The sequence below is a fragment of the Lepisosteus platostomus genome, chromosome 1, assembly GCF_059453375.1.
Source record: "Lepisosteus platostomus isolate fLepPlt1 chromosome 1, fLepPlt1.hap1, whole genome shotgun sequence".
Lineage (NCBI taxonomy): Eukaryota > Metazoa > Chordata > Actinopteri > Semionotiformes > Lepisosteidae > Lepisosteus > Lepisosteus platostomus.
The window spans coordinates 13,504,124-13,531,679 of NC_142611.1; the positions used below are offsets into that span (position 1 = coordinate 13,504,124).

The 27,556-nt window shown below is 37.7% G+C and overlaps 1 protein-coding gene across 1 annotated transcript in view; it reads left to right on the plus strand.

Annotated features, from left to right (window-relative positions):
* Window positions 1-27,556, plus strand: part of tbck (TBC1 domain containing kinase) — a 77,729-nt gene that overhangs the window by 17,523 nt on the left and 32,650 nt on the right. Inside the window, exons 17-22 of the mRNA XM_088625160.1 lie at window positions 641-691; window positions 1,066-1,149; window positions 3,051-3,136; window positions 6,046-6,082; window positions 10,750-10,911; window positions 23,210-23,388. Coding sequence (XP_088481286.1) covers window positions 641-691; window positions 1,066-1,149; window positions 3,051-3,136; window positions 6,046-6,082; window positions 10,750-10,911; window positions 23,210-23,388 — 599 coding nt within the window. The remainder of the gene's footprint in view (window positions 1-640; window positions 692-1,065; window positions 1,150-3,050; window positions 3,137-6,045; window positions 6,083-10,749; window positions 10,912-23,209; window positions 23,389-27,556) is intronic.

Consider the following 27,556-nt stretch of genomic DNA (forward strand, 5'->3'; position numbering starts at 1 on the left):
CAGAAAAGCCAACTTTTAAAACGTTTTTGTTGTGAAATACTGCCTTCTCTCACAGTCACACGACTACCATGCTTGTCAGTAGAAAGAACAAAGAAAAGGTAACAGTTATTCACATCATAGCAAATCAGATGGTAGATTTTAAGAATAAACTCTTTACATCCTTCCAGGTGTCCTATGATCTGGCATTTCGATAGGGCCAGTTTCAGTGTTTGACAGGTAGTTCGGCCACTAGAGGGCAGTCATGTGGAGCACTTTGCTTTCAAAGCTGCATGAGAGGAAATGTATACTATACAGTTCATTATATACCAGTAGGAGATGTAGAAAGAGTATTCTATTTTATTTTGTTAATATTACAATTTTAAGTTGTAATATTACATGATATTAAATTATTGATTAAATTATTCCTCAATTTTCATAGTCTGTCTAGATTTGTTTTGAGTTTTGTGGAACTGCTGATAGCTATTCCATAAATTGATTCATTATTTATCGGCATTCAAACTTTCCCATGATAAAAAGCTATATGAATTAAATGTGTAAAGTTAAATGTGTTTATCTGTTTCTTTTAATGTCATTCATTATAGTTAATGTTTTATATAAACACAATCATTTTATGATTCTTTGTCGTTCTGTAATGTTTTAGGGCTGGATTCTCTGTGTGCACCGTTCCTGTACCTGAATTTCAACAATGAAGGTGGGGATATAATTTCTTTTCTATTTTATTATATTGTTCCCAGTTTTATGTGTTCCATATTATTATACCATACTGGATGGATATAAAGTCACTTCTTCAGAAATGTACGTTTTCTTACATTTTTGCTATGTGTGCAAAAAGCCACAGTATTAGTCATGAAACTAAACAGCATGATCTACTTGCCATTGAAACAAAGTTCTTCCCATTTTGGACTGGTGACATTGATACATTTTCAGCAGAATCAAATGAACGCTTGAAGGTAACTTCCAAATAAGCCAGCAAATAATAAAAAAAACAAGGTGATAATTATAATTATTTACCAGAGATCCAAAGCTAGATCTTACTTTCCTAACATTATTTTTATTCTCCCTTAGCTTTAGCCTACGCCTGTATGTCTGCATTTATTCCCAAATACCTCTACAACTTCTTCCTGAAGGACAACTCTCATGTCATTCAAGGTGAGAACCTCATCTCCGCAGGCAGAAGACTGGTCATGTCAGTACATATTTACTGACGGGCGGAAGGTATTACCGTTTCTTCACAGAAGCTTTATTCCAAACGTAATTATGGATTGCAAGACATGCACAGCACACAGTGTGTGCTATATGGATTAAAACTGCGTGCCGTTTCAAAATTAAAGTGCCCGTTGATTTTGACCTCGCCACCGACCTGCAAGGAAAATCACAGCGGAAGATGCTTTTGCAATACTGCATCACGTCATTCGGCAGAGCCTCATTGTGTTTCATTACTGATTAGAACGAAAAATCAGTTTATGAAGAAAGAAAATGCTGCCATTTGTCTCTGTTACCTCCAGCGCTGTTTTCAGCACTGGTTGTTCCCTCATTTCCCCTGCGCGGCTGGAGGTTTTCGTGCAGCTTGAAGGCCTGCAGTCTGTGAAGGGGGCTCAAATTAAATGGAAGACAATGATGAGAGCATCAAAAGCAGAGTCTCTGCATGGATGAGACACAGTAAGAGACAAACCATACTGCACCTGAGCCACCTGTAGTATAATGCTTTGTTCAACGCGTCTGTTCTGCTCTAATTGACTAATATGTTAGATGCCTGATGATGCGCATAATATCTAGTGTGCCTTTTGCCACCTAAAAGCCGATTACGATTTCCACATTAAAGGAACATAATAACAGTCTGGTATGGTATTGCATTCTTTGCGTTAATTGCACATCATTTCACTTCTTTTTGTTCTTTGCCTGCCTTGTTTTTTTTAATTAAGCTGAAGGTAAGCGGGAAAAATAAGTATCTCTTTTAATCACCAAGTACTTAAAACATTCAACAGATCTAAAAATTAAAAAGGTCGTTTCTTTGAGTCGTAAATATAAAATGTAATTTGCTTGTTGCAGTTAGAACACACAGTTTCCATTTTTACCAAATGTTTCCTTTAATTGATATGCCATCTGTGTTGCCTTTGCCCGTTTTGTGTTCCTTTTTGGGAAGATTTTTTAGATTGTGCGCCTTTGACCCCTGTCTTTTCGAAACAGTTCCATTAAAATTTAGCATTAAGTCAGCTGATTCCAAGATGGCTCAAACAAAAGATGTCCAGGTTTAGCTTAATGGCCCAGTTGTTATTAGTTCAATCCTGGATCATCCCACTAAACCAGCTGTAAGGTGAAACTCTCAATTGCTGCCATATAATTTGTAGTGCACCTCCAGGATAAGATGATCTTAGTCAGTCAGAGTCATCTTGGTTTCTGTGAAACAGCGACTATTACAACTTGCTGGGCAGTTGCAGACTTGCAGTGATGTCAGTGAGAGATGCACTGGTCCTTCAGACAGTGCTAACTTGCCCATAAGGCACTGTGGAACAGGATTTCAAAAGACGAATAGCTCTGACAGTGAAATATCTGCTAGTCATCATTCTCCCATTGCAGGTACAAAAGTCTTTGCAGGCAAGCCAACTCTAAAAAAACGTACTGTCCTATTACTATTCTATAGGGTGGTTAGATAAATAGGATTCTTAATGGGTGGAAAAAAAAGTTTTATTTTCAGAGATCACATAAAGCAATACTATTCCAAAAGGATACAAATACCAAGACTTCACATAATTAATTTGATTGCCATGTTTGAGAGAGATTTTTGTCAGTGCTATGAATTTTTCCCCCATTTTGTTTCTTTTCACATTTGTTTCGATTCATTGATGGTGTGCGGTTACACTGAATAAAATAAGGCTTGCGTGGAGCTGAAGAGCAAAATGTTAAGTAAGGGAAAGCCTCACAGGTTTTTCCGGAATTCAAAGGTTCTGTCACATCCTGTACTTTCCAGCTGAATCACACCGCAAGTTACATTTTTGATCAGTAATGACAGCTTGCGCTCAGCACTCATCTCTGTTCTGATCTTCTTCTAGAGTACCTGACTGTGTTTTCCCAGATGATAGCTTTTCATGACCCGCAGCTCAGCAACCATCTTAATGAGATTGGATTTATACCAGATGTAAGTACTCTAAGCAGGGGTGAGCTCTTTCCCTACTGTGAATGCATTGATAAGTGGGAGGTAAGGGGCAATAGGTTAATATTTGCAGCCAGGCAAAAGTCCAAGAAGCCAGGCTCAGTCATGGCCTGAACCCACCTTGTCAATCACTGTCTGCCATCCTGTCATAATGTTCTCAGTGTCTGGTGATGTATTTCATGTCCATGAGAGTTTAGGATCACATCACTTTCCATGTTGACTTTAACCCTAGGCAAAAACTAAAACTGTCCAGTAAATAAAGATGCTCAATTCACAAGGCTAATGAGATGCATGGGCTTTTTATCGTGGATATCATGCATGCTTTTTGTGCTTTGCAAGTTTGATTGTGATGCAAAGTCATAAAATAATATGATTTCTGTGGCATCATTATGCATTAAATTCTCATAGAATTTGATTTTCTTTGAAATGTTGAGCAATTTGTATTACTGTTTATGCTGAATAACATAACTGTGGGATAGGCAATGGCATTCTTACTCAAGTCAATATAATACAGGCTAATTTAATAAAAACATTTATTGCTGTTGCTACTAATATGCATACATAAAATTCCAAAACTTTATCTATCAGTGTCACTTCTGAGGTATTTCATGAAGCTGTGCAGTTAAGAGATGGAAAGAAGTCCCCTAGCAAGTGAAGAATGGTTGTGAAGAAATTATTTGGATGGAAAAATAAAGTAGGAGATACTGCAACTCCAGTCAACAAAAATCTGTCGTTCTCTGTTCCTGTGAAAGTCAGGCAAACATTAATTTACTTGTGTGGTTTAATGAGTGCAGTTTTATGAGAATGATGTCATCTTGTTATTTCGTTTAATTTGTGTTTAAGTATCATTTCTTGTGACTGGGATTAAAACTGGTGCCTGGCCAGGGATCATTTTCAGGCAGGCCTTGATTTGGGGTGTGCGGTTTTCACCTTTGAAGTAATTCCAGAAGATTAAGCTAAAGACTTTGGGACCTCAGGAAAAACATATTGTAGGGGCTTTCAGGGAACGCAGCAAACTCTGCAAGAACTCTTGTAGAAACAACAGTTTTAATGAACTGTATATGCTGTACATATATAGTAAACAGTTTTCTAGTTGATTGAACTGCAGTGTACAAAAGTGCCAAAAAAGAATATTTTTATTTTATATAGCGCCTTTACAGGTGGTTTCTCAAAGTGCTTTAGTGAGTAAAAAAGTCATCAATGAGGGGAGGCAGCAGGAGCACACAATTACAGTCATTTACAGGTTTGCAATGCAGTATGAAAGCAAAGGGGCAGATGCAGAACCAGTTAAATAAAAGCCTGTCTAAAGAAGAAGGTTTTGAGTCCAGATTTGAAAGAGCTCAGAGAAGGTGACTCTCTGATATCCTTAGGGACAGTTCTAGGGCGCAGCAGGAGAAGACTCCATCACCCATAGAGTGTAGACGGGCTTGGGGGACAGACAGGACACCAGAATTAGATGAACAAGGGTTGTGAGGTGGGGAGTAGGATGATTGTAAGTCAGGAGTTACGTTGCTCACAATCTTTAATGATTAAAAATGTATTAGAAAGTCCTTCTTAAAGCAGTTTATCAAGAAATTCAATTACCAAGCACTAAACTTGCTCTTACTTTTCATTCTAATCACTTAAATTGTTTTTCTCCAAAACCTGCTGAAGGAAAGGATCTCTGAATTTCTGAAGTCTGTGTAAAGCACAAAATGTCCTTTTCTCTTACATTATACATACATTACTGCATTACATGCTTATGTTTAAATCTCAGTAAGCAGAGATATTTAGTTTGCTGATCTAATCTTTTAAAACCTATTTTTTCTGCAGAAGGTTTGATATAAATCTTTTGTAGGAGGCTGTGCTGTTGGCTGTAGCCTGTAAAGAAGAAAATATTGTTTTTGTAACCTGACATTCATGCTTCAGGTAACCCAATCAGGTTAAATCCTGATTAGTCTCTCACCATTAAAATTGAAACTTGCTCCATTAAAAAGACCTGGCACTTCTCCACTTGCCTTGGGTTAGGAGGTCGTCTGGATCTGTCTCGGGGAAGCTAGACATTTTCACCTATCAATTAGCAGATGAAATAAATTCCATGCTTTTCGAAATTAAAAACCACCCAAGGTTTAAGTAATATTAGAACAGGTGTTTACAAAAGGGATGTGAGTCACTGAACCTTTATAGTTTCCTCTCTCAGACTTCCTTATTTATTTCTTTTGGGTTAAGGCAGTTGAGGTGACAGTATAACTCATAGTGAACATTTGCAGTGTACTGTACATCCGTCAAGAAATTGTCAGCACTGTTTTCCTATAAATTCTCCCACTCAGTCTTTTTCTTGGGTTAACAAATATACAGTCTAAGTTTGCTCCAAACAGACACACTGAAATCAAGTGGGGCTTTAAATCACAGGTCAAAATAGTCCAAGTAATTTAAAGTTAAAGTAAGTTAGGTGAATTCACCTTTGTAAGTTTGCAACAATGTTGGGTTTTTGTGCAATGTCTTCAATAAAATGTATCTTCTCTGTTTTTACTTTATGTGATATTTTGTGCTTTGCTTTGATAACACAAAATTTATGTTTTTTTTTTAATTTATAAAAATACAGATGAAATATTCGGCGACTCATCTTTTTTTTGCCTCGACGGGTTTTTCTTTATAATGATGTTTATTGATTTTGGCAATTGCCCGTTCCTCAGCAGTCCCTTAGTGATTCTGTATTTTTTTAAATAGGCTTTTTTTTTTCTTCTTTAAAGGGGAAAAACATGAAAGTCCCATTGAGTATGGGTTTTCTTTGCAGCATATTACTGTATTTTTAAGTATTTTAGTGAATTCAGCATCTCCAAACACAAGAGGCAAAGACATTCTTCCATTGAAGTCTTGTGTGAAATAATTTTGTTTTTTTCCCCCTTCTATAGCTGTATGCCATTCCATGGTTCCTGACAATGTTTACACGTGAGTATAGCTCAATTCATTTTGAAAACCCTCTCCTTTTGTTCCTGTTAGATTTCATATAGGTTTAAGTATCTATCACGCTTTCTGCCTTTCTACTCTGTTCAGTGAGCATGAGGTGTCATGAGAGTGTGATGTGAATATGCTTCATACAGTCCTCAAAAGCCTCAGTGTGTCACTCGAGTCTTCTTTTATGGGAAGCACAGAGGTGGTTATCAGGAAAACCTCAAAAACAACAGCCTTAAGGGTGACAATTTATAAATAATGAAAAAATGCTGATTGAAATGAGTGTTACCTTTTTCTTACTGAAATGTTTTAAAACGTGGCAGCGGTCGTCTCTGTTTAAAACCACCAGTGGTTCAGCTCACAGTAAGTGTCCTCTTCTGCCTCTGTACATAGCTTGTAGAGTGATGCTGAGACATGTTTAAATAATTGAAAATGAATACAATTGTGGTTTCGAGTAGGCTGTTCTTAATGTAGAACAAACAATAACTAAAATAAAATCACACTGTGCTATATATCTAGATGCCCTATTAATGGCAGCACCATGGGGTATTAGTTAGAGCTCCATACTCCTGTCCAGCTGTGAATTTGCAAGTGGGGTACAGGTGTTGTATTTTTGATCAGTGTAGTTCTCGCGGATCGGTCTTTGGAAAAGCGTTCTGCTCTCTGAATGGGTACTCTCCCAAGTTCTCATTATACAAGAGAATTCACTAGTGACTTGGTTAAAAAATAATAATATTCTAATATTAAAGGTCCTGGAATGGTTTGGTGCTGCTGAGGTTCTCAGTCTGCAGCGTATACTTGTGTACACAGGATAATTTGCGAATACAGCTGTCATTTTTATTAAATATTTTACACAGTTTATGCTCATGTGTTGAAAAGTGTGTAAGATAAAGAGAAGAAATTAGGTTTTCTTGGAGAGAAACTTCAAATGAAGTAGCAGCTGGTACAATTCAAACATATGAAATGTACAATGTATAGCTACTATGCAAACAGAAGTTAAGACTTTCCTTCACTGCATAATTAGTTACATCATCTTTTTTCTGCCATTTGGATAATCTTTTAGGATCCATATTGTTAGTGTATTACTGCAGAATATAGAACAATGCTTTACATTAGTCATTTTTATCAACATCTGTGATGCTTTTGCCTCAGAAACTAGCAGGAAGAAATGTCTGTTGTAATCTGTTTGTCCTTCTTATCCTTGCTTATTTCTTGCCTCCGGATTTCGTATTTTTTTCTGACAAGATTGCCTGAACCACCTTTTTCTGATGGGATTGAACTTGATTGACTTACTCTGTTGTGGAGTATTCACCTTGCACAACTGCCCATGATTACTTTCGATTCATGGAGTTCAATCCACTGCAATTAAATCTTATATAATCAGTTTTACAGGAATTGCGTAGTGTCTCCTGGGCCTTTAAAGGGAGTGCACAGAGCTATATTTCAATTGCCACCCTGCTGAAAGTGCTTTTGGCAAATGATCCAGAAAAAAGGGGTATTAACATACCCACGTCTAAAGACTTAAATCTGAATGTTCTCTCACAATGAGTGTATATAATGTGGAAACATGAAAATATGAACTCTCAGTGAATATGACCTTGGGAAAAAGGGACATAGTTTTAGTGATTTCAATTTTGAAATCAGATGCTTTCTTACATGATACAAAATAACTTGTACAATATAATGCACATATTTCTCTGAAAAAGCCACAAGGTCTCTCAGATATAGTGGGCTTATAGCTGGATTTTTGCAGCTCTTACAGTGATTGATAAATTAATTCCATTGCTTTAACCTGCAATATACAAATCTGGATCAATCCCTCTTTCAGCAATTCCAAGTTTAAGTTTCAAAAGTATAGTGAAAAAGTATTTTGCCCCTTGATATCAGCTGGCAGCTACACTCTTTTATAGTTCTGCTAAGTCTCTTTACTATCTCTAATTAAACATTATAGTAAATTAAATTGTTTACATTAGGGGAATAGTTGTGTTCTTATGCGAATCTGTACATTGTCAGCTTTGAGAAATGAAAGTCATTCGTATGTAAACGGAGGCTCAATTAAACCACAACAGAATAATTGCAGTTTTGCTGCCTTTGTCATGCTTGAAAGGCCATTGGGAAACCTCCAGAGCCTGTCAGGAGAACCGTTCCCTGTTTTGTAGGTGTCATGACCTTTGAAACAAAGACAAGCGTGTCTTGTCTCATTTGAGACGCAGAGCAGACGTGCTAACAGTTAGAAGTTGGTTTGCTGTACATACAAACATACAAAGGGATGATCATTAAAATAGTTTAAGAATGTGTGTATTTAATTTTGTAATTAATCTAAATTTGTTAAACCAGTACACACTACAGTATATTGTATTTTACAAAAAACAGACAAAGCAGTTTTACTTGGAGTTTTGTGAGGCTGTTTGTAACATATACAGTGGTGCTAGAAAGTTTGTGAACCTTTTAGAAGTTTCTGAATTTCTGCATAAATGTTTCCTAAAATGTGATCAGATCTTCATCTAAGTCATAAAAATCGATAAAGAGAACCCAAGAAAACAAATAACACACAAAAGGATTCACTTTTTCATTCATTTATTGATCAAAATGATCCAACATTAAAAGTCTTTGTTGGAAAAAGTATGTGAACCTCTGGGATTAAAAGTTCAGTTAAGGGAATAATTAGAGTCAGGAGTGTCAATCAATGGGATGACAATCAGGTGTGAGTTTGGGTGTCCCTGCACTATTTAAAAACATAAACCTGAGTCTTCACTACCAAAGTCTGGTCATTGTCTCTTCATATCCTGTGGTTGAGATGGCTGGAGCATTTTTATAACAGTCTTATGAGTTTTTAAAAACCTATAGTTATATGAAAACGGACTGTATGCAGTTGATGTTGAATCGATAGTGAGGCAGGGGCCAGAGAAGCAATGGAAACTTAGAAGAAGGGCCTTTAAAACTGTGAATAGGTGGCACAAAAGGGTTGTGGGGGTATGGAAGAAGTTAACCAAACATTGTTGAAACCGCTACCATTGTTTCTCTCAGGTAACTGCCGAATGGCCTCTTCTCATTTGTAAACTATGTTAAAGTCTTAGTTTACACGGTAAACTGGATATCAATTGAAGAATACATTTTAATTCTGTTTTTTTTCTTATTCTTTTATTTTAATGTCCTACTTCCGTACTCTGAAGAATGCCATCACAGAACAAGTTATTGGTTTCCTCAAGCTTGTCAAATTCCATGCGTACTATATACGCTCTGATGATTTTCACGGCTATTCAGGGTATTTCAGGGTGGCAAGAGCCTTGGATTCAAAGCCTGGTAGCAGGCAACGCGCGGATGCTGACCCCTGGCCTGCACTTCCCTGTCATCAGCAGGCCAGTCATGTCGTTCCTCACCCCAGCGAGGAGAATTCCCAGCTGGCAGCTGATTAGGCTTCCCGGGGGAAGGTCACGGAAACTGCCGAGCTGAGCAGTTACACACTCTGCCCACATGTTTATCCTGCAGACCAGACCTGCCACATCTCCCCAAGTCAGCAGCTAGTGATTGTTAAACAGTCTCTGGCGACAGCAAGCAATAAATATTTTTTAGCAGGCCTTTAATGTGGAGATTAAAAAAAAAATCTACTTTTAAGTTTCAGATAGCTTGTATTTATGGCGCACTGCATTCTCATTAATACCTGATGCAATCTCTGAGATTTGTGAAGGAAATTGCTTCTGGGGCGTGCAGTCTGTCATAGATGGTAGTAACTGGTGCCAAACCTCTGAAGGCCTACAATAAATACAATTTCACCATAATAATTTCAGACTGTAAAAATATAAGGAAAGTCACAGCTGTGAGGAAGCTTTTTCTATCTGTCTTGCTCATCTGGTTGTTAGTAGCTTAATGGTTCAATTTTCCTGTTGAGTTTGTACAGAGCGCATGGTTTTCATATATTCTGCCTGGTTAGGTTTTCTTCTTACAGCTACTTCCCTGCACTTTGCCAGCCTGAGCTCCAGCAGATTACAAATATTAATACAGGTTCCTGTTTCATTAGAATATATTGAGGTGACATTGTGTATGAATTTGTTTCTCAAGAGAAAGTGTGTATATATATATCTGTTGCATGTTCTTGTGACTGTTTAATTCCATTCCTTAGTGAAAATTGTTTTTTAAAATGTAAAAACTTACTTTAATCGAATTTTATCCCAGACAATTTAGAGTAGTGTGCTGAAAATGTTGTTTAATTTGCTGTTTTGTAGTGGATATCTTCATTTCCTAAGCTGACTCCGTGTTGTCTGTGTGTCCATAAACAGTTTAATGTCTGCTTGAGAAAGTTAATCTATTCCATCAAATATAGCACGAAAGTCGTGCACTGTGAACTATAACTATGAAAACAAAGCAAACTTGAGGAAAATGTGACTTTGGAAAAGGCTTTGTGCTCCAGAGGGCGTTATACTAATACTAATACGCACTAGATATACTCTACAGCCGCTAAATGAATTATGTAAATTGATTGTAGTGGACACACTGATGATATTAGTACCCACTCAAGTGTGCTGTTGTTATCTATGCCCCCTGTATGTGTTGTATAGTTGGCCAGATAATTTTGCATGCAGCTTGTAAAATTCTGAAAGTAAAGAATTGATTGCTTGAAGAATAGGCCTTTTATGAATACCAATCCTTTTGTCCTTATTCCACAGATGTGTTTCCCTTGCACAAGATTTTCCACCTCTGGGACACTCTTCTCCTGGGCAACTCTTCCTTCCCCTTCTGTATTGGCGTGGCCATTCTGCAGCAGCTCAGGGACCGCTTGCTGGCTAATGGCTTTAATGAGTGCATCCTTCTCTTTTCCGACTTGCCAGGTAGGAACGCTGATATCCTCTGCTCACACAGGCCCTGTGGTATTATGATTTCATTGGTACTTCTTGGTACGCAGGGAAATTAATAACCTGTTCACTTATGCCAGTTCAGCGAATCACTGGCCCGCGGAATTAATTCAGTCCTCGGTTGTAGTGAAAAGCAGAACACTCTGCGTCTCCTCAAAACCAGGGTTGCAGATCACTGTTATAGAAGGCATTTCTATAACATTCATTAGGGTATGGTGGAATACGTTATCAATCGGCAACATTCACCAGTCTCCGTTAAGTGATAATGACAGTTTTTGATAGGGTTATAAGTGGGTCTTAGTTTCACTTATTTGTATGTGTTATGCAGATCAGAGTTGGACGTTTAACAAAGCATCAACGTGCTGTGATTTTTCTTTTTGAGATAAATGCTAAAATGTTTTTTGCACCTAATTAGAGGTTTTGTTTCAGATTAACATAAAATTGTAATTACAGAAGAAGATTTAAAAAGACATTAATAAAAATGATTCTTTGTATTTCAGTTCTTGAATTCTGAGTGCATCTTTCTATTTGCATTAATTACAATTATAATTAAGTTAATCGGATTGTCAGCGTCAGTTGAGTTAAAGAACAGTTAACCCATTAGTTTACTAACTTTTAGTATCACTATGTGAGCATAATAATAATTATTGCTTACACTTATATAGCGCTTTTCTGGACACTCCACTCAAAGCGCTTTACAGGTAATGACAGGGACTCCCCTCCACCACCACCAATATGCAGCATCCACCTGGATGATAGCATAGTATTGATACCGGAAAAGGAGAGTGTTCATTCAAGTTAAAGGTGTTCTCAGTTGTCAAACATTTGTTTACAGTACAGTATCTGATGCTTAAATCTCAAACATCCAGTACAGGTAAAATACTTAAATAAGGAGCAGCGGATGCTGGAATAGTGTCTTGGATATTTGAGCTTCTGTTGCTTTTGAACTCAGGACCAGGATTCAGCCTGACTTCTCTAAAACTCAAAGTTGCACACCTACAACAAACAGCCAGTCTACCAACATGTAATGCTTCCTCCAGTATTAAGATGACCAGCCTCGTAAAGCGAAACTGTTTTAATTACTTATTATCATTAAATTAATTTAATAATACTCATTATTAAATTATGCATTTTGGGGGGGTTAAATTAAGTGGGATTTTCGGTCTTGGTGAATTGTGTAGCCACTGTGTTTCCTGCCGATTCCTGGTTCTACATGATGCTGATGCAGGAGTGGGTATAATTGAAAGTTCTTTAAGGGGAGAGAATAATAATGTTCATTATCGCCTTTTCAGTTTTTTGAGAGCTGACGTGAACGCCTAATGGATTTTCGGAATTATATTAAACAGTATTTATGAGCTACTTAGTGGAAGGGATCAAAGATTTCAATTGGGGGTGTTGTGCCAAGTAGGTGGGCTGTGGGAACATAATGAAAGGAGAGTAAAAAGAAATCCTTGCAAGGAGATTCCAAAGTAAGACTAAATATTTTATTCTCGTTGTAAATGGATTCTTCCCAGCTTGTGGCTCAAATTATAGAAAGAAATTAGTGTTTAGTTATTGGATTAGCTAAAATGTCACTGAAAAATTTACATGACGGCTGACATTCTAAGGTAAAGCAGATGGAGCTGATCATAACACAGTGTTCTGATACATGAAACTATGGGAAACGTGAAATGATACACAAAAGGCAAGGAGGCCATTCAACTCATCTGTCTTATTTGCTTGCTATTGACTTATGGGTTTGATGATCTCACCACACTTGTGATGTGAAATCCTTCAGACAAAGTCTTCTTGTGACAAGACTCACAATCCAAGCGTAATCCATATAAGCCTCTGTTAAAATATTAACTTGACCACATACACGTCAATCATTTCCACATTTCAAGGTTAATTAACCGATCCAGAGAATAAGTTGGTTTTTAATTAGTGACACATCTGACTTTAAATCCTTGGGAACATGACACTGCTTTTTAAGGAACAGAGTTTCAGGGGAACGGGAGGCCAGTTTTCATGTCACTTTTCTGTAATGAAATTAATTAGCTTTTTCCTCATGTCATAAGAAGACTTGACGGAAGTAAAGACGACAAAACACCATAAATAATTTGTGTGAATGTGCAAGAAAGAGGTATTGGACTATGAACATTGATTTCTGGTATTTCACAAATTCACCTGTGTTACTGTAATACCTTACACGTAATACCTTGTTATTCTACAACTTTTAAGTCTGAAGATTAGGCTTTTGTGTAGTACTTTGTCAAAACCTTTCTGAAAGTACACATACTGTAAATAAAATCAGGCTGAGCGTCTTCAAGAATTTAGATGCTCTTCCAATTTTTGTCTTATTTATTTTAGAACTTTGGATGTAATTGGCATAAGACTGATTTGTTCCCCTGACTGACTTATCCTCTTTCTCTGAATTACATTTATGATTTACCAACAAATAATCACACCCATTTCCCTATGTCACTTGAAACATTCCACTTAATGGTTTATGAAAAATGTTCCTGTTTTTTTTAGCTCTAGTTTAATAAAACCACATTTGGAATATTTCATACAATTATGGTGAAAACATTACGAAAACATATGCCCTACACTGGCAGGCCAGTGTAATGAGAAATCTTGAAATTCTTGAATTCCGATTCAAGTATTCAACATCCTCAAAGCTGCTGGCAAAGTAAATCCAATTCATGTAATATTCAACTAAAATTACATTTTAATTGAAAGCCCATGTCTGTAGGTGTAACTTAACATTTGGTTGAGGGCAACTTATAGAATGTCATTCATCTACCTCACACCATACTGCATATTGTACACGATATTTTGAAAAATACTCCTGAAAAGGTTTATGCTGCTACCTAAAATAAAGCCATTAATTTAGGTTGTATCTGGGTAACATATAATGTTATTAAAAATATAAATATGAGAAGGCCTCTTTGTGATGCTGGGAGAAAATCTGAAGTGACCCACAAATTACTTTGTGGCTTTTTAAACATTTGATCAGTGTGTGATTTGTTCCAGTGGTTGTTTAAAAAGTTGAATCTTTAAGAGTCAAGAGACTGCCAGGTAAAGTAACAACTCATTTGAGAAACAATTGTCTCGGATTCATACAGCGTTCTGTCGACAGGGGGTTTCTGTATTTCAAGTCAAAGCTGGTTTAGCGATGACGTTGATTGAGACGAATACTGGGGTATTAGCACATTTGACAAGGTATGTGTCTTTAATTCTGTGTACAGGCCGACACAAAAGCAGGATTACTCTGCAAAACAGTCAGAAAAAACTTGCGGTTGCCATGACATCTAAAAGAAAAAAAATGCCTCGAGCGTGCGGCAGTGACACTCGAGCAGACATGAATTTTTAAGATGAGACATTTAAGATACTGCTGTTATTAAGGGATTCGATGTTTAGTGAAAAAATATAAAACAGAACTACTTACAGAAATCTACAGTTTCTTTGGGGATATGTATGTGTGGGTTTAACTGTATGGCAGCATTTGAGTGTAGACTGAATTTTAGGCTCAAATTTGATAACTTTTGGAATCTAGCGAAGTTTATAGTTCGGATAGTGTTTGGGGTAAGGTTAGGTTCCTGTTATTACAATTCTATTGTATGTGAATAATACACTTGAATGGTGTTTTGGTCTTGCCTTTAAATTTTGTTGTGGTTTGTACAGTGGCTATTGAAGTATTCATCCCCTTTGGACTTTTTCACATTTTTATTGTCAAACAATATGGAATCATAATGTATTTAACTGGTTTTTTTTTTTTCCTCTATGATGTCAAAGTGAAAACAAAATTCCCCCTCAATTAATTATTTACTGTATATAAAACTATACAGTTTTAAAAATAAATTATTGCATCAGTGTCAGATTTCCCATTAGGCTTCACAGTAGCCAAAACCTTCTAGAAAGTCTGGATCACATTCCTTAACCTCAGCTCATTCCAAATGGTAGACATTCTTTATAAAACTATTTAAAGTACTTCCATAACCTGAACCATAATTTTAGCATTAGCTTTAATATCAGCACCAAACGTACTCAGAAGAGACCATTTGTGACAAGCCCTAACACTGCTTCAGACTTTTACTGTTATTACCATAATAAATGAAATTCCTTCTGAAACGCTGACACCTAATTTCAAGTTTCAGAAATGTAGATTCAATGTGTGTGATCATACTTTGCCTATTAATAGTGCCATATTTGCAGTGTTGCACAAATATCGGAACTTTATTTGATAGTACTGTACACCGTAATTATTTTTTCCAGAAAGTTCTAGAGCACTTTTATGAGAACAAAACCACATCGAATTAGCTACAAAGGGAAAGGAAGGATTGTTTTAAATGTATGTAATGTGGGGCAGAGCGGTGGCTCTGTGGCTAAGGATCTGCGCCTGTGGCTGAAAGGTTGCCGGTTCAAATCCCGCAGCCGGCAGAGGAATCCTACTCCGTTGGGCTCCTGAGCAAGGCCCTTAACCCCAACTGCTCCAGGGGCGCTGTACAATGGCAGACCCTGCGCTCTGACCCCAGGCTCTCTCCCTATCTGTGTGTCTCATGGAGAGCAAGCTGGGGTATGCGAAAAGATAATTCCTAATGCAAGAAATTGTAAAGGGTTAATAAAGTAATGTTATATATTATTTTAATGTTATGTATTTTGTATTTGTTCTTGCTGACATTCCAGCCATACCATGTCTTCTCCATGTGAAGCTGGTCGGTGAAAATGTAAAAAGAGCCTTAATACTAACACCACATTAAATGTTGGCAGGTCTTTTAGGAATCATCTCTGTTTGGGAACCAAAGTGGGCAATAATAATAGTGATAGCACTATAGATCGAATAATAGAAGTGTCACAGAGAAATCTTGATTTTATATTTCATCTGCAGGATGGAGTACACAGAACATCTTTGGGTGACACAGGGCTATAAAGCAAAGTGTCATCTATGCTTCTCTTACTAAATATACTGTAAATTTGTATATACCTGAACAACCACTTGTTTCTATTGTGGTTGTGTTGTGGTGATGTGGGGATGAAAGAAGGTGAAAGCCTGTTGTAAGGGCGCTTAAATTGATAGCTTACCCTCAGCGTCACGCTACATTTTGGACAAGCACTTTGCTTAAAACAAAAACAACTCTCCTCACAAAGGTAAAATAAGTTTGCCTGAAGCTTTACTTGTCAGGCTTTCACAAAGAGAGCCTCTTAAGAGCAGCTATCATACAGCACAGAACAACTTGTATGGTTCTGACTGATGACTCACTAAACTTCTGCCATTTCCAGAAATGTACAGTATGCCTTTCTGTGTTTCACATGTGGAGCTGCTAAGATAAGTTAAACACCTTAGTGTATTACTGTTCATTAATATACGGGTGGATAAATGTAACAATACATTTATACCAGAAGACGTAGTTCAATGGCAAAATTATAAAAGAGAAATAAATTGTAAATAAAAGATATTTTGAGACTATGGGACTAATCTAAAGCAGAGCCAGCACAAACTATTTTTATAAATACACTTGTATTTTTGATTTACTTCCAGAACCCCTTAAATGGGACTATGGTGTAAATTTTATGTGTTTTGTCTTAAGCAGAGGTAAAATGCGAAGAGTTTTATGAAAATGATTAGACCCTGAGTAATCTTGAATCACTTAACAAAGTCTGTAGGTTATTCTAGGAAATATGTTAATTGACTCACTGTTTACAGTAATTTTTCAAATGTAATGCTACAATATTCCTCTTTAACACAGGATATTTTTTTTCTGTAATGCACTATTGTTGAAACTGTAAGATCACTAGCACAACAATATTTAACTAGGCTTGATATTGTGAAATTACAGGCAAGCTTTTTTTAGGCATGAGAGACTGAAATCAGCCTTTTCCTAGTTTTTAAGTTTCTTTAATGCACAATGTGGAAATAGGCCAGTGCTACACTGGCAGGCATAATTAACTTCCCAGTGTCTGAAATAAGGTTATTCGTGAAATGTTTTCTACAATTGATCAAATACTCATTCGTCCTAGCAAGTGTTAAAGATGTTCTATTGAAGTAACTAATTTAAGGTGCAAGTTGCCTGTTCTTAAATCTAGAATTCTTTGGACGTCTCTACACACAGACAATGGGGAAATGAATAGAACAACACAGGTTTCAAAGCTGCTGGCAATAAAATTGACATCTTCACTGTTCTAACATGTTGAAGTCTCACCTGTCTTTGTTGTAAAATCACTTGCTATTTAAAAAATAGAAGCAGAACCAGTTGTCATGTCAAAACAAAGTAATAAATAGGAATAGAACAACATTGTGTCACTCCGAGGAAACCCTGACAGCTGAAAAGATGTCAATTTATTGACAGACAGCAAAAAATAGGAAAATTATGTTAACAGTTAAGAAACATGGTCTAAGTCATTATCTACATTCTCTGCTTTAATACAGTGAAAAAGGTTTTTGTTGCAGAACTACAATACTAGTGTGTATGTCAAACGTAAACAATTAAACACAGCAGCAACTAGAAATCAGTTTATTGAAACTATTAAGTCTAAGCAAAATGAATAATTAGGAATTCATGTTGTTGGTTTATTGGTAATTTCTAACAGATCTTCATGGCTCTATGGGGTGGCCTAGTTTAGTGTGTAAGTGTGTGGACTCATGACTAGTAGGTTTATGGTCTCAAGTCCCTGCTGCAGACATACCCCTGAGTGAGGCACTTTACTCGGTTTTTCACCTGTTCACTGTATTAATTAGCACCAGGGTATTCCTTGAAATGGACTTATGTCCAGGCATCCTGGGAAGGAATCGCACGCTTTCTTGTCCACTGAACTCTGCTGAAACCAGAATAGGTCCTGGCCTGGAGAGCCACTGGGGCTCTGGTACGGACTTTACTTCACCCCCTCCCACCCTGTCCAGCTTTATGTCCTAATTGACGCTTAACGTTTTATGAAGACGCACCTAGAGTCTCACCTAGAGTAGCCTAGTGCTGGAAAAATGGACCTCCTTGGTCCATAGCTGGATTCCTTTACAGTTAGAGTCTCCTGTTTTTTTCAGGATAGGGGAAGAGAGTAGTTGCAGAGTAGCTGCTGTGCTATGCTGGAGACTCCTAGGACTAATGGTGGATGCCACCATGGCCCTACTACTAGGCTTCCACAGGCTTCAGCTGATACAGACGCAGTTCGCTGTCTGTGCATTGTAATGGTGCATGATAACTATTGCCAGCTGGCTGCAGCATACCAGGATTACCAGCCAGGTCTAATATGTTGGTGTTCATATACTGTCCCACTGCTCGGTGGGCCAGTGAGGGCTTTACGCTCCTTATTGGCCTGACAGTGGTGTACAGTAAGTCTTCCCACGCTTGTGGGTGGCAATATCCCACTTGTTGGTGGTTACCTTTTGAAATGAAAGGGAACCTGCTTTTCTAAGCTTATTTCCTGTGTGGTGTAATGTCTGCTTGTGTATGTGATCCATATCTACAGAGTTACATGTGTAAAGTATCGATTAAAAGCTTTAGGCATAGTTTTTCTTATGCACTGCAAATAATATGTTGTATATACAAACAGTTACTGGTTTGAACCAAGAGCACAGACAGGAGAGTAAAAACAAAGTAGCGAAGGAGTCAGGAACTACTGGCACAAATTACCCCTCTAATGAAAGCTTTGCCTCACATCCTCATCTGGGCCTTAACAGTTAAATTGTTCCCATTTCACAGGGCTTATTTGAGAGCAGGTGTAGGCCTCCCTCAGCAGCAGGGATTAAGTTGCGTTTTCGTGCGGCTAAACCACAGAGGTGCACCTTTTAATTCAGCCGGTGGCTCCCAGCCAGGTTGGAGAAGTGGGGAGGGGTCAAAGTATCCCAGTGATTTGCTGTGCACACCTGCTTTTCCCAAGAGATGGAAACTCCACTGTCACGGGGAAAGATTGATGTCCTCATACCTGCAGCTGACATTCCTTTGTCTAATTACTCATGTGTGCCCACTTGTAGCTACATGATTTCCGTGTGTCTGCCTCAGAGAGCTCCAGCACTGCAAAAGCAGATCGGATGAGATCACAGTCTACCCCCATCTGACCGCAGCACACACAAGCAGACACCCCCACACATACACAGGCCTGTGGCTGTTTGTTATGTTACCACCTGGCAGTATCACATTCATTAGAAATGCAGGTAATTAATTCATCATCCGACAGAGGTAGTTTGTGAAGTGATTGCAATTTCCATCCTTATTTTCCAGGGGCCACTGATTGGAATTGATATTAATTGCATATAGCTTTTGTGAATCTTGCATTTTTGTTGATCGGAGCCATCCCACCTGTTTCTGTCTCCAGCTTCTGAAAATGATGGTACGCTTTACCCATAAAAAAACGTTATTATCTTACATTTGTCTACAAACCGCAGTTCCAGTCTGCTTCATCTGCATCAGTTCCTCAAATTGTTGCTCTGTGCTCTCTGGCAGTGTAAATGCCACACAGCTAATGAATCCTTGCAATCAGATATACAATGTGTTTGAGGAGAAAGACAGACGATGATGATAATCCTTTTGTGTAATGCAAAAACCCAGATTCACTCTAGCCCCCCTGAAAAGTCATAATAAAGTGTAAGCTTGCAATCATGTGCCGGCATTACATATCTCGTCCCCGCTGAGAAGGTTGAAGAAATCTTCAGTCTGTGCCGTGATGATTTTGGACGTTCTGCAACCCTAATGCCCCACTCACTTTGGTCATCTCAAGCAGGAGCAAATGTTATGCTGCGTGTAACAATCATATTATTTTTTAAAACAGGGCTCCCTTATTTCTGTTTTTGGGATCCCATCCATCTGCTTTTCCTGTGACCAAGTTCTCACTTATTTGATTCCTTAGTCTGGATGATGAAGTCTAATTTCCAGGTTTTCATCTGCTTGAAATGTGAAGATTTTGTTGCATAAACAAACACAATAGTTCAAAAGAAACCTCCACCGTGTTCAAGAGCTGAAAACAGTGTCTGTTCACGCTTTGAGGAAAACCGAGTTCAAATGTATTACAGTATTTGTTTATTCAAGGGGTTAGTTATGTAAATGAGCACTCAGCTGGAACATAAATCTGCAGGTGTGAGGAGTTGGAATCACTGCCATAAAGATCTCAGCTGTGCAGCACAAATCATCACTCCACAAAGGAACAGATTTCCTTAGCAGAGCTCTCAAGTACATTAGAACAGCTTGATATCAGGACCAGAATAGATTAGTCAGATATACCTTTGTATAGAGACTGTAACCTGAAGGCTTGTTCAGAGTGTAGTGCTTTGCTCTACATTGCGTTGTTGTTTCAGATAAGAATACAGTTGGGTTTTACAGAAATCAGAAAAACACAGGGTGGAGGAAAAACTAAATAAGAATAAGAAATAACACTCTCTGTGGTTTGGTTCTCTGTCTATCCCTGATGTTTAAGACTGTCAGTAACAAGCCTGTACACCAGGAGTTCCCTATTCTTGGCCTTAGAGACTGGAATCTGGAATTTTCAGCATCTCAATAAAATCATTAGCTGGTGAATGCTGTGGAAAAAAGCTTAATTTAATTCAGTGAAGCCTTAATTTAACCCAGGTACATGATTGGTACTCAAGAAAAAAATGAAACCTGCAGGATTCCTGAACTCCAAGGATCCCCGATTTTCACAGTTGACACACAAAACTCTTCTAAGGAGAGTAACTCTAACCCCGTTTAGGGTCAAATCCTGAAATAAGCTACATAGAAGAAAAAGTTTTTTTTAAAAAGCAGAAGCAAGATAAAACAAGCAAGATAAAACCTGTATAAACTATGCTATCCTATGCTGTACACAAGAACTGTCACCCTGGAAGCAATGATCCCTCTGACTTGATCACCACAGGTCTCCATTCTTCTCCTAAAGCATGGAAATGTTACTGGTTTAGATGAAAGTACAGGCTGGTGGGTTTTAAAAGTTCCAGGCACTGTTGTAGCTGCAGACACTAGATAACCCCCCTGACATTAATTATCATTGACAAGACTATTACAGTAAACCTGAGGAGATATGCAGGCTGCACAGAGATGTAGGTGAAACAGTCCTGAGTCGTGTCCGCTGGCAGTGCAAACCGATGGCTGCCAAGGAGGCAGATGACATGTGATTTTGTTCCAGACTACCTGGACTGTCAAAGTGGTAGGGTAGTTGTAATCTATTAAGTGTACCAAAATGACTATAAATGCTGTTTGTTGAAGAATCATCTGCAGTCTGTCTTGTAATCCACAGTTTTTTTTTTAACCATTTGTCTTTTTAAGTTTTTCCCCAAACTTTTCTCCTTAGTGTATTGATACTCCAAAGTCCCCATGGTGTACAGTACTAAGGCTTTTTTGAAGATATTAAAAGCTATTACAAACTCATATTTTTGTTTAAATAGTGGTGTGACATAGGGACTACATAAACCATTAACTTTGGAAAAGGTAAGCAAATAAGTTCTCTATAGAAGTTCAGTTTTACTTAATATTACAGTATTCATATACATTTTATTTAAAAAAGGCAACTTTTTTCTCTCTTTAATTAAACGACTCTTTAATGACTTGTAATTTGTTTTATAGTTTTTACTCTTCATAATACATGACATATTTTCTTGGTGTGTGCAGATGTTTACATCAGAAGTGGAACTCGTAATAGGTTTGAAAAAAATGTCAACATGCCTGCTTGTCAGAACATAACTGCTTATTTGTCAGAGTGGTTAGGTTGTGCCAACATACTGTATCATGACTGCCATTTGCTGTGATTATATGCGTTTGAACCTTTCTTGGTCATCAGTGGATTAGTTTTCCTAAAGTAAAATGAATAATGAATAGGGAATGTTGCTTTGTTATCACTTTTTAATGACATTATAGGGCCGTGGATTCACAGTTCATCAATAGCATTATCCTGTGTAACACTGAGTGTTACTACAGTTGATGTCCAAACCCAAACCTGCTTTTGTCAAAGTAACTACCACAGTATCTCTTAACAGTCATGTGGTGGTGCAGTTAGTATAGTCTTCTTTTAACTTTTGTTTCTTCTTTTAGCTGTCTGGTATCACTGTTAAACCATTCAGTCATTTTCCATAGTATATTCATTTTAACTGGACAGAATGTTAAACATACTTGGTAAGTTTTAAGGAAAAGTAATATCCTAAGACATTTTATTTAAGTTTAAGTCTTGAAGAAAATTATCGCTAATGTTGAAAGCACTGCTGTAGCAATAGGTGCTAGTGTTGGGTTTGCAAATATAGTCAGATGTTAAAACTGTTGATTTTTAAAGTGTAGCCATTTTGTGCTGGAATTGGCATTTCTCCTGTGCAGGAGAGTCACAATAAAAAGAAACAGCAGCTAGTACAAGGAGACAAAATCTCAGACTGGATTAATGAAGTTCATTGGCCTATTATGCCAAATAACTTTAAAAGATTAGGGTAGAATAAATTATTGTTCTGATTTCTTTTGATGTGCAGAAAGTCTAATAAAGAAAGGACTCCTCAGGATCCACTATATCGACAGTATATCTTTGTCATTTAATTGGAAATTGCCATCAGGTTGGGACAGAACCCATTCTCATTCAGCATATACTGCCTGAGCTATCCACCTTTTTCACATTTAACATACTATCTCTGTAACCTTGAATTGCATATGTTCTTAAATCTTTCTTTTTATTTAATCTGACTGTTTTTGTTTTTCACAAAATATAAAGCTTGTTGACACTTTAGGGAAAGTAAAATTCAGACACTCTCTGGATTTGTTTCTCTAACCTTGTATTTGTGGAACATTGTCAGAACAGAAGATGGCATGACATTAGGGTAAAATAGCATTCAGAATCTTTTGTGTCAAGAATCTTAACAGCTATTCAAATTTGAGATGTCTGGCAAAAATCCTGTTTTTGTAAAGGTTATATTTTAAAAATCGTTCTTGTTTTTAAGGTGAAATGAGGTGATAGGGAGATTGCAGCTAAGTACTGTGCAAACCCCAATCACATTGTATGAGGAAACTATACAACATCTTAGACATAAAAGTTAGTCATTGTCAATCCAAACATTATATTTTAAGCATTGTAAATTACTTTCTGGGCTCATTAAAAATACTGTTGGAGATGCATAAGGCCTATACATGTTTCCAGTTGGTAAGAGTGGTTAAACATCTGCCAAAAACATTTAAGAATACTAAGGCTGATGGTTTGTGTGGTGAGACCATCAAAAACACAGATCTGCTTGTTAGGCCATCATGCAACGTCAATGTGGTTATTCGTTTTGGTTCAGTAGAGTGGTGGTTTTGGTTGCAATTGTGGAGGTTTAACACTTTTCATGTTCTCTGTTCTTTCGAAGAAATTGATATTGAGCGTTGTGTGCGAGAATCTATCAACCTTTTCTGCTGGACTCCCAAAAGTGCGACATATAGACAGCATGCCCAGCCGCCCAAGTCTGTGGGAGGGGATAACAACGGATTCAGCAAATCATCTTCTTACTTTTCTACTGACGACCAGGACCTTCCCAAAACTGACTTGGTAAGTGCTTAGATATACTGTAACATTATCAGACCTGTCTTCTGAGTACTTCTGAGTACCCTCAGCTTCTTTTTTATAAACATTACTTATCCAATTTTCTTTTATTCACATTATTTTCCTGACTTAAAACATCCTCAAATTATTTACTGTGTGGTAATGAGGTGTATGTATATAAGGTCAACAATATATATCTAATATATATAGTCAACAAATGTTTTCCACCCAGTATGTGCAGTCAACAGATGTTTCTGAGGACCTTAACTCTGTGTGTATCTACAGATTTTCTCTTTTTACTTTTTCCATTTAAATATTTACACATTTAGGTATGCAAAGAAAAAAATAACAAGACTCATGCTAATTACAAAGCAAATTGTATTGGTTTAAGATTATCAAAAAGCATAGCTTTATTCAAACCAAACTTAGCTTGAAGATCATTTAGAATGAAGAGGATCTTCCTCAGAAGTCTGGTGAAAATGTTAATAGCTGTACCTTTTGTGTTTTAGCTTTAAGAATGATCAGGGTTTGATCACATAAGAAGGGATTGAGCTAATTTAATCTTTAAACGAAGCTAATCTCTACCCCACAGAACAAGCACGAAAACAGGTCATTACCAGTTAACCCTGTGAAAACTGGGAAATCTTGTGTACTTCGTTTTCTGTTACAAAAAGCAATGTGATGCTTTGTGTACATTTACTTGAGTTTACGTTTTAAATGCCAAAATGTTTTTAGGGCAGTTTGGCAATTTTTATATACTCTACTGTGTATGCTTGTTGTCTGTTGTATTTGTTTATCTCACAAAATGGGATCTCACATCATTTTGGATATTTTTGGAGAGATTTGTCTCACACAGGGAAAAGCATAAGCAGACCCATCATGCTGGATGATGCATCAAGTGCTAATAACTTGTCATAAGACCTTCGTTTCGAATTTCACAAAATCTATAAAACTCTTTTGTTATTTTTACTGAATGGAATTCAAGGACCTTGCCACGATTTATAATTTAAGGACCTACAGTACATCAGTGCTGTTAAGATTCACACTGTTTTTATTATTCAGCTTGAATATAAATTCCCCTGCTGGAACATGAGAACAGTTGGCTGTTAACAGGACTGGAGATTCATTTGAGCCACCATAAACATGTCTAGCCACTAGACACCCACTGCCTCTTTAGAATACAGAACTAAAGATCCAAGTGTTCTGCTGTGATCCTGACACTGTTTTACTCAATGGTCTTATGGAGGACTTTTGGCTTGCATGAAAAGAGTAATCTCCCTTTCTCACAAGTTCCATTCCATGTTTCTAATAATATTGTCCTCTGGCATAAAGAAAGTGAGCTGTCTTAAGATACTGAATTTAATTCTTCAGTGCTCTGCATGTTTGAATATTTGACTTTTTCACTTAATTACTTCTTTCAAAACTAGAAACCGAAAATCAGCTTTGGAAATTTTAAGTAGACAACCAGTTGCTTTACAACTATGGCACGAAATGGAAACTAAGTCGTTGTTTGAGCTGAATAGTACCCTCATGACTTTACTTACTTGCCAAATGTGTAATGTCCAAAAAGTAAAGGTCATGGTGTCAAACTGACTTGTACTGAATGTAATTGCAGTTTGTAATCAACCACACGGTTTTGAGCTTAGCAGCTTACTCTCCTGCCGACATCTAACAGTTGTAGTTGTAAGCAGTCCATTCAAAGCCACATCTTGTCCACAGAAAAATACTACTAATAAAAACATATAGGAGGGGACTGACGTCCCCAAAACCATCTTGTGTTCCTACAGCCCCACTCCACATCATTTCAAGAACTGAGAGGTTCTTTGCCCGTTGAATTAAGGGGGAACAGGTAGGGGAGATTATACACACCCAGAATAGGGATTTAGCTAGGACACTCTCCTAATCTTTCATATAGTGCCAACGTGCCTTCAAAGCTTGGCTTTAGATGAACATTTCATTAGAGGGACGGCACCTTTTTTTAGCACAGTTCCACAATATTAATCGGTTTGGAAATGTAGGCTCCCATGGGAAAAGTGCCACCTGAGGATCCATCAGCAGAACTCTGGCTTTCCCTGGAGTTCTCCCATCAAAGTACCCAGGGCCTAGCTTGGCTGCTGAGGTTTGATGACCTCAAGTGAGAAGGTAGTGCTGCAAAATTAAGTCATAACTTTGCCTTTGCCATCTACTTTGTCTTCCACTAATGAGTGGTGCAGAGAGCATTAAAACACTTTAGAGCAAGGCTGTTTTCTTCAAAAATAACAAATCTCCCTATGCACACGTTTTGCATTTCTTTGATGACCTTCCATAGAACACTACCCTGGCATTCGGATGGCTTGAAATGTGTACCTTTACTCATCCAAGAATAAACACCTAAAACACAGAATGGACGTTTTGATAGACACAAAGGCAATCCTAAACCAGCTGTTGGACTGAGTGTAATCTCAACTCGATCTAATCCAGTTGATTTGTTTGACTTTTAAAATAAATAGGTTTAAAATGAGCTTCATCTTCCCAGTAAAAGGGCCTGAACTGAGATGCTGGAAAGAAAACAACACTGTGTGTACTTAACTGTGGTCCTGTTATTCTTTGTAAAGTCTGCCTCTTTTGGGATTAAAGGTCTCCATTTCATTTTTTATACGTTACTTTTTGACTTTGGTAGCTCAAGTCAGGGAGCTTATACCTTTACAGTCATGTCTCTCAACTTGTCCTGTTTGCTAAAATAATTACAAATAAGCTTCTTCAAGCCAGATGTCCTATGTGTTTTGCTAGCAAAATCCTGAATTGAAAGTAGATTACCAGAACAAAAATATCTTGAGCCACATTCACATGGGGTTTTAAGTCTCTTTAGGAGACTGACCTGTGAGTTCTGGATGATGGAATTTATTCTGTGACATCTCAGACATGGGTGTTGTGGGAAGATTTACACATAGAAGTGTGTTAGATTTTGTTTTCTTTATGTGAATTAAACCCTACATGGTTTTCATTACTTGGTTTAAGCAACTGAGAGGATTCAGGCATTGCTATACATAATGGGATCATCTCTTAGCAGGCAGGCAGCTTAAACAATTTCCTTTCGTTCCCCAAAAGACCAGGCACTCAGGCAGATATGAAGTAGACAGATCAAACCCTTTTTTCACAGTTTTCTGGAGAAGCAGCACACAAAAAAATTCTGTAACACATCAATAGAAGAATTTCCCTAGTAAAATGACAAGATTCAGCTCAATCTCAGGTGGCATTTCTGAAACTGGAACACAGGCTAATCAGGGACATAGACCGCACACCGCCATTCAACTGTCGACTGCCAGATTCTGTTAAAGCTCACACAGCTCCCAATTAATTTTTCATAATTCTCCCCAGAGAATTAAAGAAACCGATTCACTTAACCACGATTGTAAATCGACACGTATTTATGCTAAATGTGTCAACCACATTAACAACATTAACAACCACACAGTATAAATCAATAAATACCAAAATGCTATCATCTTCATTTGTTATTTTTTATATCCTGGTATATACTAAGAATCAAAAGAAATGTATCACTTATAGCTGTATCAAAGCCACTAAGTTGAACATTTTTGTTTTTTTGCATTTTATGGAATAGACATGACATAGAACATATAGTACAGGTTAATATTGGTCACGAACAAGATCTACATTGAAAGACACAGGCTAGAAGTGTGTGTGTGGCCACTGTTGGAGGTCCCGCTCCCCTCATAGACCCTAGACAGGCATGTGCCTGTTCACTGGTCTCAGAGCCCTAGATGTCAACAGTTCATCCCAGGTCATCTCACAAATGTTCAGTGGGGCTCACGTCCAGTGAGTAGGGAAGCCCCATCATAACCGTTACATTCTCATCTCATAAAGAATGCCATTGCTACACAACCAGCATGTGGATGTGTGTTGTCTTGCCGGAGTGTTGTCATGTCAGGGATGTGCCTGCAGGAAGGGCAGCAGGTGAGGTTGCCATCAATCACTACATATGGAGTTCTGTGGCCACTAGACATGCTTGGACCTCCCCACTGGTTGCTCCAGTCTACACAACAGTTAGTGTATTGTTCTGCATATCTGCTCCCCATTTGCTGCCATCCATCAGGGTTGTCCACACAAAACCTCGATTCATCACTGAAGAGAACTTGGCCTCACGGCTGGCAAGTCCAGTTGAGGTGACAAT